The 15594-nt window shown below is 43.2% G+C and overlaps 2 protein-coding genes across 2 annotated transcripts in view; one reads left to right on the top strand and one right to left on the bottom strand.

The window, feature by feature from the left end:
- Positions 1–2245, bottom strand: part of LOC147028132 (uncharacterized) — a gene marked incomplete at its 3' end in the record, with an annotated part of 2253 nt that extends 8 nt beyond the window's left edge. The window contains exons 1-4 of the mRNA XM_085876538.1: positions 2147–2245; positions 711–916; positions 433–624; positions 1–317 (exon numbers count right to left, since the gene is read on the bottom strand). The exon at positions 1–317 is cut by the window's left edge and continues 8 nt beyond it. Coding sequence (XP_085732664.1) covers positions 1–317; positions 433–624; positions 711–916; positions 2147–2245 — 814 coding nt within the window. The remainder of the gene's footprint in view (positions 318–432; positions 625–710; positions 917–2146) is intronic.
- Positions 2246–3025: 780 nt separating this feature from the next.
- Positions 3026–15594, top strand: part of ICMT (isoprenylcysteine carboxyl methyltransferase) — a 36022-nt gene continuing 23453 nt past the window's right edge. The window contains exons 1-2 of the mRNA XM_085878235.1: positions 3026–3499; positions 9592–9680. Of these exons, the coding sequence (XP_085734361.1) occupies positions 3293–3499; positions 9592–9680 (296 nt within the window). The 5' untranslated portion in view covers positions 3026–3292. The remainder of the gene's footprint in view (positions 3500–9591; positions 9681–15594) is intronic.

The raw sequence follows: 15594 nt of genomic DNA, 5'->3' as shown, positions 1-15594 counted from the left end.
GCATGTGTGTGTGATGGTGTGAATGTGTGTATGTATGTGTGTGTGCATGTGTGTGAGGGTGTGATTGTGTGTGTGCATGTGTGTGCGAATGTGTGTGTGTTAGGGTGTGACTGTGTGTGGTGTGCTTGTGTGTGTGTGAGGGTGTGCATGAGTGTGAGTGTGTGTGTGTGTGTGTGTGTGTGTGTGTGTGTGTGTGTGTGTGTGTGTGTGTGTGTGTGTGTGAGTGAGTATGAGGCTGTGTATGTGTGTGTGGGTGTGTATGTGTGTATGTGTGTGTGATGGTGTGAATGTGTGTGTATGTATGTGTGTGCATGTGTGTGAGGGTGTGATTGTGTGTTTGTGCATGTGTGCGAATGTGTGTGAGGGTGTGAATGTGTGTGGTGTGCTTGTGTGTGTGTGTGTGCATGTGTGTGAGGGTGTGAGGGTGTGAATGTGTTTGTGTGTATGCATGTGTGTGCATGTATGTGCATGTGAGTGTGTGTGTGTGTGTGTGTGAGGGTGTGAATGTGTGTGAGGGTGTGTGTGCGTGTGTGCGTGAGGGTGTGAAGGTGTGTGTGAGAATGTGTATGTGTGTATGTATGTGTGTGAGTGTGTCTGTGTATGTATATATGTGTGTGCATGTGTGTGTGTGAGTGTGAGGCTCTGTATGTGTGTGGGGGTGTGCATGTGTGTGTGAGGATATGTATGTGTGTGTTTGTGTGCATGTGCATGCGTGTGTGATGGTGTGAATGTGTGCGAGGGTGAATGTGTGCGTATGTATATGTGTGTTTGTGTGTGTGTGTGTGTGTGTGTGTGTGTGTGTGTGTGTGTGTGTGTGTGTGTGTGTGAGAGAGAGAGGGTGTGAATGTGTTTGTGTGTGTGCATGTGTGTGCGTGTATGTGCATGTGAGTGTGTGTGTGTGAGGGTGTGAATGTGTCTGTGAGGGTGTGTGTCCGTGAGGGTGTGAAGGTGTGTGTGAGAATGTGTATGTGTGTATGTATGTGTGTGTATGTATGTGTGTGCATGTGTGTGTGAGTGTGAGGCTGTGTATGTGTGTGTTTGTGTGCATGTGTGTGTGATGGTGTGAATGTGTGTGAGGATGTGTATGTGTGTGTTTGTGTGCATGTGTGTGTGATGGTGTGAATGTGTGTGAGGGTGAATGTGTGTGTATGTATATGTGTGTGTTTGTGTGTGTGCGTATGTGTGTGTGTGTATGTGAGTGTTTGTGTGTGTTTGTGTGTGTATGTGAGTGTTTGTGTGTGTATGTGTGTGTGTATGTGAGTGTGTGTTTGTGTGTGTGTGTGTGTGTGTGTGTGTGTGTGTGTGTGTGTGTGTGTGTGTGTGTGTGTGTGTGTGTGTGACATGTGTTTTGTGGAGTTTTCCTGAAGCGATTTGACGTGGAATGTGATATAATAAAATGATCGTCATGATCTCCTGAGTTGAATAGACTAACTAACGACAAAGAACCTGAAGACTTCCCATGTTTTAAACGCACGTCAAGTCAATGTGTATTGAGCAGCTTTCCAGGTTCTTCCACGGTATGGCATTGTAATAACAAAATAAATATAAACAATAATAACATTGAAACAAAGCATATTTAAATTAATACAGTACTAAGAATATTAACACCAATAATAACAGTTGAATCATTTGGCGAAAATAATAACGAATGTATAATCCCTTCCTTGGCCCAAGCTCGTCTGGGCTTCGTGAAAAGGCAAGCTAAAGCTCATGCAGGTCGGCAGGCAGGTAGGCAGGTAGATAGGCAGGTAGATAGGCAGGTAGGCAGGCAGGTAGGCAGGCAGGCAGGTAGGTAGATAGGCAGGTAGACAGGCAGGTAGGCAGGCAGGTAGGCAGGCAGGCAGGTAGGTAGGTAGGCAGGTAGACAGGCAGGTAGGCAGGTAGGCTTGTAGGCAGGTAGGCAGGCAGGTAGGCAGGTATGCTACAAGGCCGTTAAGACCAATGACAATTTGGTCCAACGGACCAACGGGCCCAGTGGTGCTCTGAAATATTTGAAGTGCTGATGCGATTACCACCAAGTGAGGAAGGCAGTTCCACTTCTCACTAACTCTGTGAATGAAACAGATCTTTGGTAGAGCCGTGCAACTCCTCTTCATCTCCTGAAACAACCTCAGAGAATGTATGGCCTCTCGTTACATGATATCACCGCAACAGAGAGGTGCTCGGGGTCCTTGACTACGAAGCCTTTGATCTCGTAAACTTCAATCAAGTGTCCTCGTTGTCGTCTGTCGTGAAGGGAGAACATATCCAGTTGTCTGAGTCTTTCCTGATATGTGAACTGACTGAGTTCTGCGACAAGGTTTGTCACTCTCCATTTGGACCCTCTCTATTTTATCAGCCTCTGCTTTAAATCTTTCATTGCAAATGACATTTCTATATTCGAGGATTTGATGGACCATAGATTGGAATTTCCTTGGTGAATCTGTGAAAGGTCCTCTTGATCAAACCCAACATCTGATTGGTCTTGTTGACTGTGAAAGGTGAGTTCATTGTCTGTAACAACACCAAGGTCCTCTTCCTGCGTTACTTGTAGTTCTTATTCCTTGAAGTGGTAAGGAACCACGTCATTGCCGTGAAACATAAATTAAATATTCCGCACAATTGCAGGTGGACCACCATTTGTGTATCTTTGGCCGTCCGTTCGTCCATTACATTTTATGATATACTCTAATAAAAAAATAATATTTCTAGAAAATGTATACATATACTACAATATACACACACACACACACACACACACACACACACACACACACACACACACACACACACACACACACACACACACACACACACACACACACACACACACACACACACACACACACACACACACACACACACACACACACACACACACACACACAACAGGAATGGAGGAAATGAGAGGTTGTCATGACAACCAACCGCTCCCGGCCTCTTCTTCCGGTCACGTGGGGGGGAGGGTACAACACGGCCGAGTGGTCCAATTGATCACCTCTTGGACACGCCGCATCCCTTTTTCGTCCTATAAATAAACCAATTGCGGAAATGAACGGATGATGTTTGAATTTTGGTTTCGGGGCGGTGTTCTTCAACGTCGAATGATTATATCAACCGATTATATTCCATATCCATGCGCGAAGGCGGTGTAGTTACGGGCGGTTAACACTGTTAAAAGGCCGATGAAGTTAGAAAGTTCAGTTTGTTCTTCCCAGTCGGCGCTTGGTGTGGGATACTCTGTGGAGATTGCGAACGCGCCAGTGAGGCGGGAAAACAAGAAAGGCGCTGACTGAGGGGTAACTCGTTATCGATGAGCAGTATGCTGCCTATGGCGCCTGAAGCTCGGTTTAGCGTGAACTGCTTCGTGCTCGGCATGACCGTCCTGTTCGTGCCGCTCGTAACTGGTCTTCGTCAGGAATCCCTCACTGTGACAGGACGTCTGGCGTTTGTCGTTTACTTCGTATTGCTCAACGTCTTGCTGGCCGTGCTGAACCATAATCACCAAGCACGTTTTAAGGTGGGCGACCGAGCGGGCCTGCACAACATGACGGCACCGATCTGCGCCTTGGTTCCCGATCCTCAGCTATCCGAGGGAACCTCGCTCGTCTCTAATGGCCGAATTCGTGTTCAAAGCACCTGATCGTGAAAATACACCCCCCCCCCCCCTTGGACGTTTCGCTTTCCCAATGTGGGACGGGACGGTGCCCTTTTATCTCCTGGATCGTTGTGTTCCTCGTTCTTTTAATGACGTCGAGTCTTGCTGTGGTTTTTCACCAACCTGACGAATGTCGTGAACGTCAACCTAAGGCTTGGAGTAGAGAATGTTCTTCCATGCACACCACGTGCTGACGCAGTGACTCGCGTTCTTGGTGTTTCCAACGACTTTTCTTGTTGCTTGACACCCCCTGGCTCATGATGCAGGAAAACAAGTTCCAATCTTGTATACGTCTGTGGTTACCCACTGTTTACTGATGCTCTTGCAAATCATCTATACGTACACATATGTCATGTCTTTCTCCTGCGTGTGCGATCACATATATATATATATATATATATATATATATATATATATATATATATATATATATATATATATATATATATATATATATATATATATATAGCTGCAAAAGTAGGTATACAGTCAAGAAAAACAAAACATGCACACAAAACATATTTTATTGATCATACAAGCATATCAATAATAACATACCAATAATAAACATACCAATAATAAACTATTAATCCCTCAAATGTTCAAACTGTTTTCCCCCGACATTCACACACTCCACTAGTCGAGTGTGGACACCCATGCACACTCTGGCACAAAGGTCTTTGTATACCTACTTTTGGCACAACTGTAAACCTACTTTTGCAGATATATATATATATATATATATATATATATATATATATATATATATATATATATATATATATATATATATATATATATATATATATATATATATATACTAGCGATACCCGTGCAAATGCACGGGATCGCAGTACAACATAGCTGGTAGCAGACGACAGACCGTACACGGGGAATGACAAAAATACGCATTGTGCAAAATGCAAGTGGTACTATGGAACGCCAAAACTTCCCAAACATTGTCGGCATGTCCGCTAAGTGCCACAGCAATTTCATAGGGATCGTGTGACGGCGAGCCGAGTTTTTAGTGTACCAGCTTGGTATATATATATATATATATATATATATATATATATATATATATATATATATATATATATATATATATATATATATATATAATCACAAACAAACTTCTCTTTGAGCCTTCGCTGTTAAAAAGGACGCATTGCATTTGAAGACCTGAGTGCAAGAAGTACTTTAATCACAAAATAACACTTTTGAAATATTGAGGATCAAAGTTTTCAAAACATGCTGCAGATACTTTTTTTTTTTTTTTTAAAGGTGGCACATACTATGGAGCCTGTTGCTGGTTCCAGGGGCTATACAGAGCAGCCGAACCCTTTTTTTGTGGAAAAAAAATAATCCTTTATTACGAATAAAACGAGAAAATTAGTTTTGGACTTCAGTACTTTTTGTGGTTAAGCACCTGGACTTAGGTACTTTTTGCGACAAAATGGCTGGACTTGGGTACTTTTAACACACAAAGCCCTTTGTTGCTCATTTTTGATTGCTATAGTCATTTTTGCTAAGTCTCCTTGCCTTTCGTGGTTTAATTTTATGCAGAAATACTCAGTTAACTACAATATTACCCAGTTAAGTCCAAAATTACTCGGTTAAATCGGAAATTAATGTCCTAAATAAAAGAAAACCTAACTTTGGTGCCAGTCGTCTTTCGCATCACAAGTCCCTCATTCAGCAAAGTCCTCCTGCTCAGAATGTTTGCATCAAAATAATACCAGATCGGAAATATTACAACAAAGTCAACTCTTAAGAGTATAAAAATGCCATGGCCATCTTTATGAGGGCTCAAAAGCTGATGACGAATGCAGTGCCTTTTTCAGTACCAGCAAAATATAATGCATAGAAACTACATACCTGATGCTTTGGCATCCTTCATTCTCTTTCTAGCCCAGTCTCCAGGGTTTCTTTTACGTTTTTTGCCCCTGTCATGCCTGTTATCAGGGTTTTCCTCATTCACACCATGCTGTCCAGCCTCCATGGTCACCATTTTCATAGCTTGTCACATGACACACACTAGCATTTTGATTGGACAGTCATGGACTTAGGAACTTCTTGCTCAAACATTATGGACTTGTGTATTTCTTGCACTACATTTTAGTGAATACAACAATGACCATATACCAATATACAGGACTTGAGTACTTATTTTCGGAATTTTTTGGTATCAAATGATGCTCTGGCCATTATAGATTATAGTACTGGTGCCAGCTCATTTTTTTTCAAAAATGTGACAAGTACTTCTTGCATCCAGGTCTTCATTTGCTCTTTATTCAAGTCAATGACAGGAATAGTAAAAAAATGATTAGTATAAGCTGTGTGATGGGTGGAACAATGGATGATGGAGGTATGTTAACCGCCTGGGAAGCAAAGATAAGCTGGCATGTCGGGCAATAACTGTAATGTATCAGGCAGGTAAAGCAGTTTGAATGCACCATCAATCTTTATTGTGCTCGACACACACACAAACCTCAGAACCATCCATGAACCAGCCTCGTCGTGCCGCTATGTTCCTGCTTCGCGATGACCACACTTCCGGTTGATCTCGTACAAGAATACATGACATCTCCCCCCCCCCCCTCCCATTAATCGTGAAAATGCATTAAAGATGAACACAAGAGTGATAAAGACACTGGTAAATAATACAAAGATCATTAATATGTCAGTATTGGCTACAAATCGAGGCAGATAGGTGCCTTTGGAACTCTGGATGATCGTTGGGGTACAAAGCCGACAGACGGCCCTGCTGCAACAGCGTTATTGGGGTCTGCCTCATGGAGTGGTGCAGTGCTATCTGCAGCACCAACATCGCTCTTCACAGGTTCAGGGAGTGGCGAGACATCATTTTTGAAGTTGACAGGATCACAAGACCGATACCGGACATGATCAAGGTTCCTCTGGATGACTCGATTGTCCTCTTGTTTGATCTTTTATGACAATGGTCCCTCGTTTTTGTGAACCCTCCCTGGTAGCCAAGCCTTTCCGTGACCAAAGGGAGTGGCAAGACATCATTTGTGAAGTTGACAGGATCACAAGACCGATACCGGACATGATCAAGGTGCCTCTGGATGACTCGATTGTCCTCGAGTTTGATCTTTTATGACAATGGTCCCTCGTTTTTGTGAACCCTCCCTGGTAGCCAAGCCTTTCCGCGACCAAAGGGAGTGGCAAGACATCATTTGTGAAGTTGACAGGATCACAAGACCGATACCGGACATGATCAAGGTGCCTCTGGATGACTCGATTGTCCTCGAGTTTGATCTTTTATGTCTTATGACAACGATTCCTCGTTTTTGTGAACCTTTCCAGGACCAAAGTTTTTCCACAAACACCAGGTCCCTGATGTTTATTGAGCACTGTACTGCATGTTTGTCATGATGAAGTCTCTGTTTCCACTGATTTTGATCCATGACCGACGCCACGTCTGGTCTGAGACAATCCAGTTGTGTACGCAAATGTCGTTTTATCAGCAGCTCAGCTGGTGTCACCCCCGTTGTGGTGTGTGGAGTGATGCTGTGAGTGAAAAGCAAATGTGCTAGTCTGGTCTGAAGGCTTCCACCGTGTATCTTATTTAGACCAGACTTGACAAAGCTCACAGAGCGTTCGGAGAGTCCATTTGAAGCTTGATGGTGTGGGCTCACAAACTTGTGAATTATACCGTTCAGGTGGGTGAATTCAGTGAATTCAGAGCTTGAGAAACAGGTTCCATTGTCAGTGACTATCATGCGTGGCAAACCATGAGTGGCAAAGCACTGGCGCAGCCTCTCTATAGTCGCGTGTGAGGTTGCTGTATGTGTTCCAAAGGCGTCGATCCATTTAGTGTGAGCATCCTTAACAATAAGACTCATACGGCCTTTGATGGGTCCAGCATCGTCAAGATGAATCCTCTGCCATGGTTCAGTAGACCATTCCCAGGGATGCAGTGGTGCCTTTGCAGGGGCGTTTCGACTGCTTTGGCATGGATAACAATGCTTCCCACACTGTTCGATGTCATCGTCAAGGTGAGGCCACCAGACATAGTTCCGTACCAGCGATTTCATTCTTACAATGCCTGGATGACAATCGTGAAGCTGATCCAAAATCTTTGTGCGCAAGTTTGGGGGAATGACCACTCGGCATTCCCACAGCAAGCAGCCATTCTTGACACTTGGTTCATTCTGCCTGGCCTTATACGAATACAATTCAGGGTCAGCATCGTGTAGAAGGCCCCACCCATGCCCAGTAGCATGAATGACCTTGGAAAGAAGTGGGTCACGCTTGGTGTTGGTCCATATCTGGTTGGCATCGATTGTGTTATCATTCAAAAATTATATCAGAGATATCATGCTGCCAAGTGCAGGGGGGTCAAACACTGTCCGGAAGTGGCAGGCGACTCATGGCGTCTGCATTTGGAATTGTGGAGCCAGGTCTGTACGTAATGTAATCATAAGCCAAGAGTGAAAGTGACCAGCATATGGTCCGAGGCGGTCAAACCTCTGAGGTAGCTTTTGTTGGACCAAACAAACTAATCAGTGGTTTTTGGTCCATGTAAATCGTGAATGTCGACCGAAGACATACTGGTGAAATTTTTTAACTCCTAATGCAATGCTAAGTCCTTTTTTGTCCAGCTGACTGTAGTTCTTCTCAGTCGGGGACAGTGTGCGAGATGTGAATGTGATTGGTCTCTCTGTGCGATCTGGCATGATGTGTGACAAAACAGCACCAACCCCTGACTGACTCTTGTCACACGACAGGACCATGTCTTTGTCTGTCATCGTGAGCTAGCACATTTGAAGACTGCAGCATGTCTTTTGACTTCTGGAAGGCTGATGACTCTGGAAAGTCCTATTTCCAGCTGACGCCTTTTTTAACAGGCAATACAGTGGGCCAAGCATGGTAGCAATGTTTGGGATATATCTTCTGTCGTGCTGCAGCATGCCAATGTGAGCCTTGAGTTCAGAAATGTTGGTCGGAGCTGGGGCGTCTTTGATTGCTCTGATCTTCTCTTCAGTGGGATGTAAGCCTTCAGCATCGATACGATGACCCAAATAGGTCACAGACGGAACCATGAACTCACACTTGTCTCTCCGCCGGCGTGTGCCATGTGCCAAATTTCAATTTTTTCAGTGGAGCGGTTTTGGAGATACAGAGGTCCAAAGTTTTTCCTTTTTTCCACCATGGCAGCCACACCCCATAACCTTTGATGTCATAATTATCATTAAAACTTTCCACATGAGTAGTCGCACCGATGGTGAAAATTTTGTCAATCAGATAAGCGGTTGGAGAGAAAACAGAGAAAATTTGCATGGACAGACGGACAACCTGAAAACATAATGCCTCCAGCGACTTTGTCATTGGATTCATGGAAAAAACAACAACTGGTGTCTCATACTTGACACGCTGTAGTAGGGCTAATATGTGCTATTTATAGTTACTATGACTTTGCCCTTTCACATTTTGACCCAATTTTTAATTATTTTATCTATACTCTCATAATAAAGGTTTGTTGAAAATTTGATTAAAAACTGCGATTGTAAAAAGTTATTGCCTGGACCAGCACACACACACACACACACACACACACACACACACACACACACACACACACACACACACACACACACACACACACACACACACACACACACACACACACACACACACACACACACACACACACACAATTGCAAAACCCTGTCTCCTGCTGCTGGGTAGGTGAGGGGGAAATGGCCGAGCAAACATTTGATGTGTGGATATCACTTTCTACATAAGCAAAATACACTCTTCCTTTGTCTACCTTTCCTTTAAGCAAAGTTTGTTTCATGCTTGTGCGGATTATTTCTGACACTTTGTTTCACTGCTTTTGCTAATGATGTTCTCCATCGGAAACTCGTGTTTCATTTCCATGATGACAACATGGTAACTTGAGGAATGTATTGTTGATGTTTTGTTAGGTGGCGATTCGAGCTTGTTTTCTTGGGTTTGTCTGTGGCTGTGGCTTAATTCTCAGCAGCAGCATATCAACATGGAGGTACTTTGGCTGGTGAGTCTGTTTATATACTGTCTATTTGTTTTTCTCTCCTCCCCACTTCCATCCACAGTTTGATAATAAGTACTTTGCAGAACGCAAATCGTTGTCTTGGAGTATTGGAGCAACCAGTCAATCCATGTAAAATAAGTGTTCAGCTTAATTTAACTTTGATGAAAGACTTATTTGGCCCAGAAATGAAGCATGTACATTTAAAAAAAAAAAACTTGCTTTACATGGAGAAAGTCGATAGTGAAGTCCACGAGGTTGTAATCTCGTCATCAGAAGTTAAACGTCCAGCCCTGGAAGATGTTATCAGCTGCCATTTTCCATGATCATTAATACATAGCATAAATAGTGATTGACAAGTTAAGCATCAACACCATTAAATATTTATTATGAAAGCATCCTGGTGAACAGATTGCAATGAAAAATATGAAGGGGGCATTTATTAGGGTTGTTAAGGGATTGGGAGGGGGGGGGCTTGTTAACTTAGCTGTGCAGAAAATTTAATGTGTCAATTGGTTTGAGTTTGGTACTCCGCCACCGAATGTGAAGGAGGTGATGTTTTCACCCCTCTCTGTCTGTCTGTTTGTCTCTTTGTACACAGGATATCTCAAAAAGTTGTGGATGGATCAGGATTAAATTTTGTGGACAGGTTGGGTGTGTGACAAGGACGAACTGATTAGATTTTGGTGAAGATCCGGATCCAACTACGAGAATTTTTAAAGTGATTCTTCACCATTGAGCATTCGGGCGAAAAACGATATATAGCACGATATCTCAAAAAGTTGTGGATAGATTCTGACGAAACTTGGTGGACAGGTTTGAAGTTTGATAAGGACAAATTGATTCGATTTTTGGTGAAGATCTGAATCTGTATCTGGCTACGAGAATTGTTTTTTTTTTTTAATGATTCTTCACCATTGAGGTCTAGGGCCAAAAACGATATAGTACTGTATAGCATGATATTTCAAAAATGTATTGGGCCCAATATGTTCTCGTGGATCAGGCGTTACGTGGTGGAGGTATGCACTCCACCGAGTGCCCTTGTAGTTTTTAAATGTATTGGATGTTTGGAAAACAGGAACTTGAGCTTAAAAAAAGGTTTCCTTCTTTACAAGGAACTTGAATGCAGGAGCAAGTGATTTGGCCCATAATGCCTGTGCTGCATTTATATTTAACATTAATCAATTCTATTAGTTAATCCAATCAATTTCTCTCTGGAGGTGGCTAGGAGGGGAGTAGAGTGGACAACAGTGGAACAGGCCCAGGGTGTGTGTATGTGTGTATCATTTATTGTTATCTCCATATGCAGGTTTCAGAAGGTGGAACGGAACCTTCCCAGGCCTCAAAGTATCCGTGTGTGCGTGCGTGTTCTTTCCTTTTTTAGGTTCGGGTAGAGGTGAAGACTTGTATGGTGAGGGATGAACAAACAGTTATAGAACATTCATGTTTTGACGAGACCCTTTCACAGACCTCATAAACATCTGACATCGACCGACAATCGCCCATCCTAAGCTACTTTGGTACCAGTCCTGCCAATATCCATGTTCCACTTCTCAGGATCTATCCTAACTGCATCTCGTTACCTATCTCATTCAAGTTTAAACTTATCTACTGTTTTGCTACCACTATTTTCCAGTTGCTACATTTCATTGAAGGTCTTTATTATTTCCCCAGAGTTCAAGCACTTATCAGAATAATTAAGTCGTATGATTGTACCCTCGAACAAAATTCTCAATGCAATATACTTCAAACGGTATTCTTTATTTAACAATGGCTGGCAAGATATCTCTGATGTATGCACACTGCATTTGAGTTGTCTTGCCTGGGTTTATATCTAGAACCAGCTATAAATTGTAAGTCTTGCAGAATGATTCGTCAATGTGCATTCATCGATTAGAGGGACGTTAAGCCAGAGGACATGGCTGACAGCACTGATCATTGGTGGACCTTAAATAACCCACAGTGTCCTTTGTGAAGAAGAAAAAGCAAGTTGTGGCTGGCACGCTGAAGAAATTAGAAATTCTGCCATTAATTCTCATTCGAGCATCAGACCTGGCCAGCTGTTTCGGGTAAGAATGGCACAAGAAAATCCTACAAAGCAGGAATAATTGGGGTGTTAAAGAAGAAGAGAAGGAGGAATCTGTGTTTCGAAGAGTTGGTGAAACGACTTATCGTACTCATTGGGAATGAGGTCCTTGTTACTGCAAAGTAGTTAAAGTTCTGAAGTACATTCATCTTTCAGCTTTTTACACTGTTCACCTTGCTGAAGGACCCCTCTGACCTCAACTGATGTTTGAGGCAATGTAATGCTGCGACTGAGCAGTTTCCTTCCAATTGGCCCAAGCTGTATCTTCTGTCCTGCTGCCCCTGCTGCTCTGCTTGAATTCAAGTCATTGAGAATGGAGCGCATTTTTGCTGCACTGTCCACAAGTTTGGTCTCAATTTCGGTTGTGCTTGTCCATCAACTTTTGATCACTGTTGAAAAATTATTAATGCTATGAAATGATAGTTAAACCCACCTGTTCATTTGTAAAACTGCAATCACGCCACTACCCCCGATCATCGTGCGCAGATGGTGTGATTAGAATGTGGTGGGTGGAGGAGGTGATCTTTTTATCACAGAATTGCTTGAGCTTTTTGATTAGCCAAACCTGTTGCTGTTGGATTCCCATTTTAAGACTCCAACCTAAATAATAGCACTTCTATTTTATGCAGAGCTTCTTCTGTGTTTTAAAAAACAAAACAAAATGCAATTGGCAAAGAAAGCTGCCATTCTAAAATATATTGCTTTGATTTGTTACCACAATAATGGTTATTTGCATCTGCTGTCGTTTTTTGTTCTGAACCTTTACCCTGCCCCTTCCCCATAGAAGCAATGCACCAACGTATAATAATTGGATGCATGGATTTTCTTTTTTAAACAAAATGGTGGGCTGGTAGAATAGCTGAGAGTTATGTGCACTCACCTTGGAGTTGTCTAGCCTGGGTTTGAATCTTGACCCAGCTCGAAACTGTGACCCTGGTGTTTCACATACAGGGTGAGGTGTCAGTGTGTTTGCTGTCCATTTGAGGGACATTAAGATGTGGGACCCTTTCTCCGAGCAATGAGGGACATTAAAGATCACATGGTGTTTTTCATGAAGACTAGATGAGTTATTGCCGGCACCCTGAACAAATTACAAATTTCTGTCCTGACTGAGTACTGACAAGGCAATGGGAAACCACCCAGCACAGCCTTACATCACTAAATCTTGCAAAGCAGAAAATGCAGAAATTTCTGCAACATCCATAATATTGTATCGGTTGCCGGTGTCCTGATCCCAATGCTGTTAAAACCAACGTAACGTAGGCCGTGGGGTGGACCAGTGGTAAAATCTTCCAACAAAACAATCAAGTATTTACCGACTGATGGTCCTTGGAGACTGTACGTCGCCCGCCAGGAAAGCTGTATAGATGTTTTCTTCAGTTTCCAGCATAAAGAACCTCTAATGAGATCTGCCACCTACAGTAATTTCCCTGTTTAATTCGGATTTGGGTCCAAGCCAACCCTGGGGAAATTTACTGCAATATTACACCCTCCAAATGAGGGTTTCTTGACAATTTACCAAACCGCAAACCACGCACCATACTGACACACTCCAATGGTTGCAGCAGGTTTAATAAATATGCAAAGCAAAAAAATGGGGGGGGGGGTGGAGATAACAAGGAGAAGTTTACATGTATCACAGTTCTCCACACAATTTATAACCCAAGTGCACATGATATCTCAATGGCTTACGCATTACTTTATCTCATTCACACAATCACGATTCAGACAGGGATAGGTCACAAGACAGGGAATGAAAAACCTGATGCCCCACGCGATGCCTGCATGGAGTCAGTGCTGGTAGTTCGAGGAGGGAAGCTAGGATGGTGGAGCTCTTGGTAGGACGAGGCATATCTGGTGGTGTCACTTCCCTGACCCGTCGCCTCTCGGTGTCTGTGCACTTATCCAGCTCTGCTGAGTCACGTCTCTTTTGTCCATCGCATCCACCTGCTGGTCTCAACAGGACGTCTCTCATCCACCCAACTTCCTGCTCGGTGCCAGCTCTCCAAACTCACTCGAGCTCTTCTCCCTCAACTGATCTTCCCAAACTTCTAAAACCCACTCTATTAGCCAACTGCCCGTTCCGAGCTACCGCGAGTTGTCCCTGCCCTTCGACTTCTCTTACCTCGTGACAGTTTGCCGATTAGTTCTCCGCCCGGCGTCTCGAGCCTCTTGCCATGCCCACAGTTGTGAGCGGTTTCAGGTGGTTCTGACTGGAGTTTTTCAGGATGACCTGAGTGCACAATTGTGAGGCATACTCTTGCTGTCCTCAGGGGTGGGGGAGGGGGATTATCTGGGCTTTGGAGCTGGTTATAATCAGTTCACTTTAAAATAAACAGATTATGTCAGGAATGATTTAAAGACTTAAAGAGGTGGAATGGTCGGGAGGATTGCATACACATTACAGTGGGGAGAGGGTCATAACTTATCATCTCCTAAACAAACTTTGACATGTTCTTTATTGCTTTACATAGAAAACACACACTTATGTGTGTGTAATCTCCCAAGATTAGGAAACAATATAGAAATTATGAGCAGAGCAATATATGTCAACCAATGGCTGGAAGAATGGTGTAGGGAGGAAGTTTTTACATTTATGAAGCAGTGGGAATCATTCAGGGGACAAAGGGAGTATTTCTGAAATGATGGCCGTATGTTAAATGGAAAGGGGGCAGCAAGGTTTGCAGAGGGAATTGAGGAAGGAATTCAGGGTTTTGGGGTCATTGGGGGGTGGAGAAGGTATTAAGGAAGGAATAGATGATGCAATTGTGATGAGTAAGGTCAGGCAAGAAAATATAATTTCAGGAAGGGAAAAGTTAAACATATTCTATACCATTGCCAGAAGTTTAAATAATTAGATGGAAGAGCTTGAAGCCAAAGTGTATCGTGAGGAGTACAATATAGTTGCAGTGAGTGAGACATGGTTTAAGGAGGAGAGTAACTGGAGGACAGGGTTAGAAGGCTGCAAGGTGTATCGGTGTGATAGGAAGGAGAGGAGAGAAGAGGAGGAGGAGGAGGAGGAGGAGGAGGAGGAGGAGGAGGAGGAGGAGCAATCTTGGTAAAAGACAGCATTGCATCAAGAGAAAGCGGTGTCATTAAGGAAGGAATAAATGTTGAGGATTCTGTATGGGTAGAGATTAGAGATTGTAAAAACAGTGAGATACTGGTAGGATGCTTTCATAAGGCTCTGGGTGTGAAGGAATAGGAGGCAGGAGTACATGAAGAATTCAAAAGGGCATGTGGTAAGGGAAGAGTATTGATTATGGGGGATTTTAACTTGCCAGGGATACATTGGGTCCAGGAACAGGGAAAGGGCAGAGCAGATGAGGATTTCTGAGTTTTAGTCCAGGATTGCTTTTTTACCCAGTTTGTAGATAAGCCTACTGTGGGAAGTGCAGTGTTCAACCTCCTTTTAGGTAACAATCCCAATTTGGTGGAGGCGGTGGAGGTCGGGGAGCATTTAGGAGCAATTCACCATAACTTTGTGTGTGTAAAGATTCTGTTAAGGGTTAGAGTTCAGGATAGTAAGGTAAGGCTATTAGATTTCAGGAAGGCAAAGCTTGAGGGAATGAGGAGAGAGTTGGGAGAAGTGAACAACAGGACAATCAGCATCAGAAAAATGGGAAACCTTCAAGGAGCAAATGTGTGGAGTGCAGAGTAAGTACATTCCAATGAGGTGTGAAACTAGAAGGAGAAAGAGGCCAGGGTGGTTGAGTTGTGAGATGAGGAACATTATTAAGGAGAAGCAAAAGGCATTTATTAAGTTTTATATAACAGGACTGGAGTTAGATTTATATCACTCTCGGAGTAAACAGAGGCAAGTTAAGAAAATCA

This window comes from Eptatretus burgeri, chromosome 4 (genome assembly GCF_056783735.1).
Source record: "Eptatretus burgeri isolate ZD-2024b chromosome 4, Ebu_testis_v1, whole genome shotgun sequence".
Lineage (NCBI taxonomy): Eukaryota > Metazoa > Chordata > Myxini > Myxiniformes > Myxinidae > Eptatretus > Eptatretus burgeri.
The sequence above is the reverse complement of the archived record's forward strand: the minus strand, read 5'-3'. Positions and strand labels throughout refer to the sequence as shown.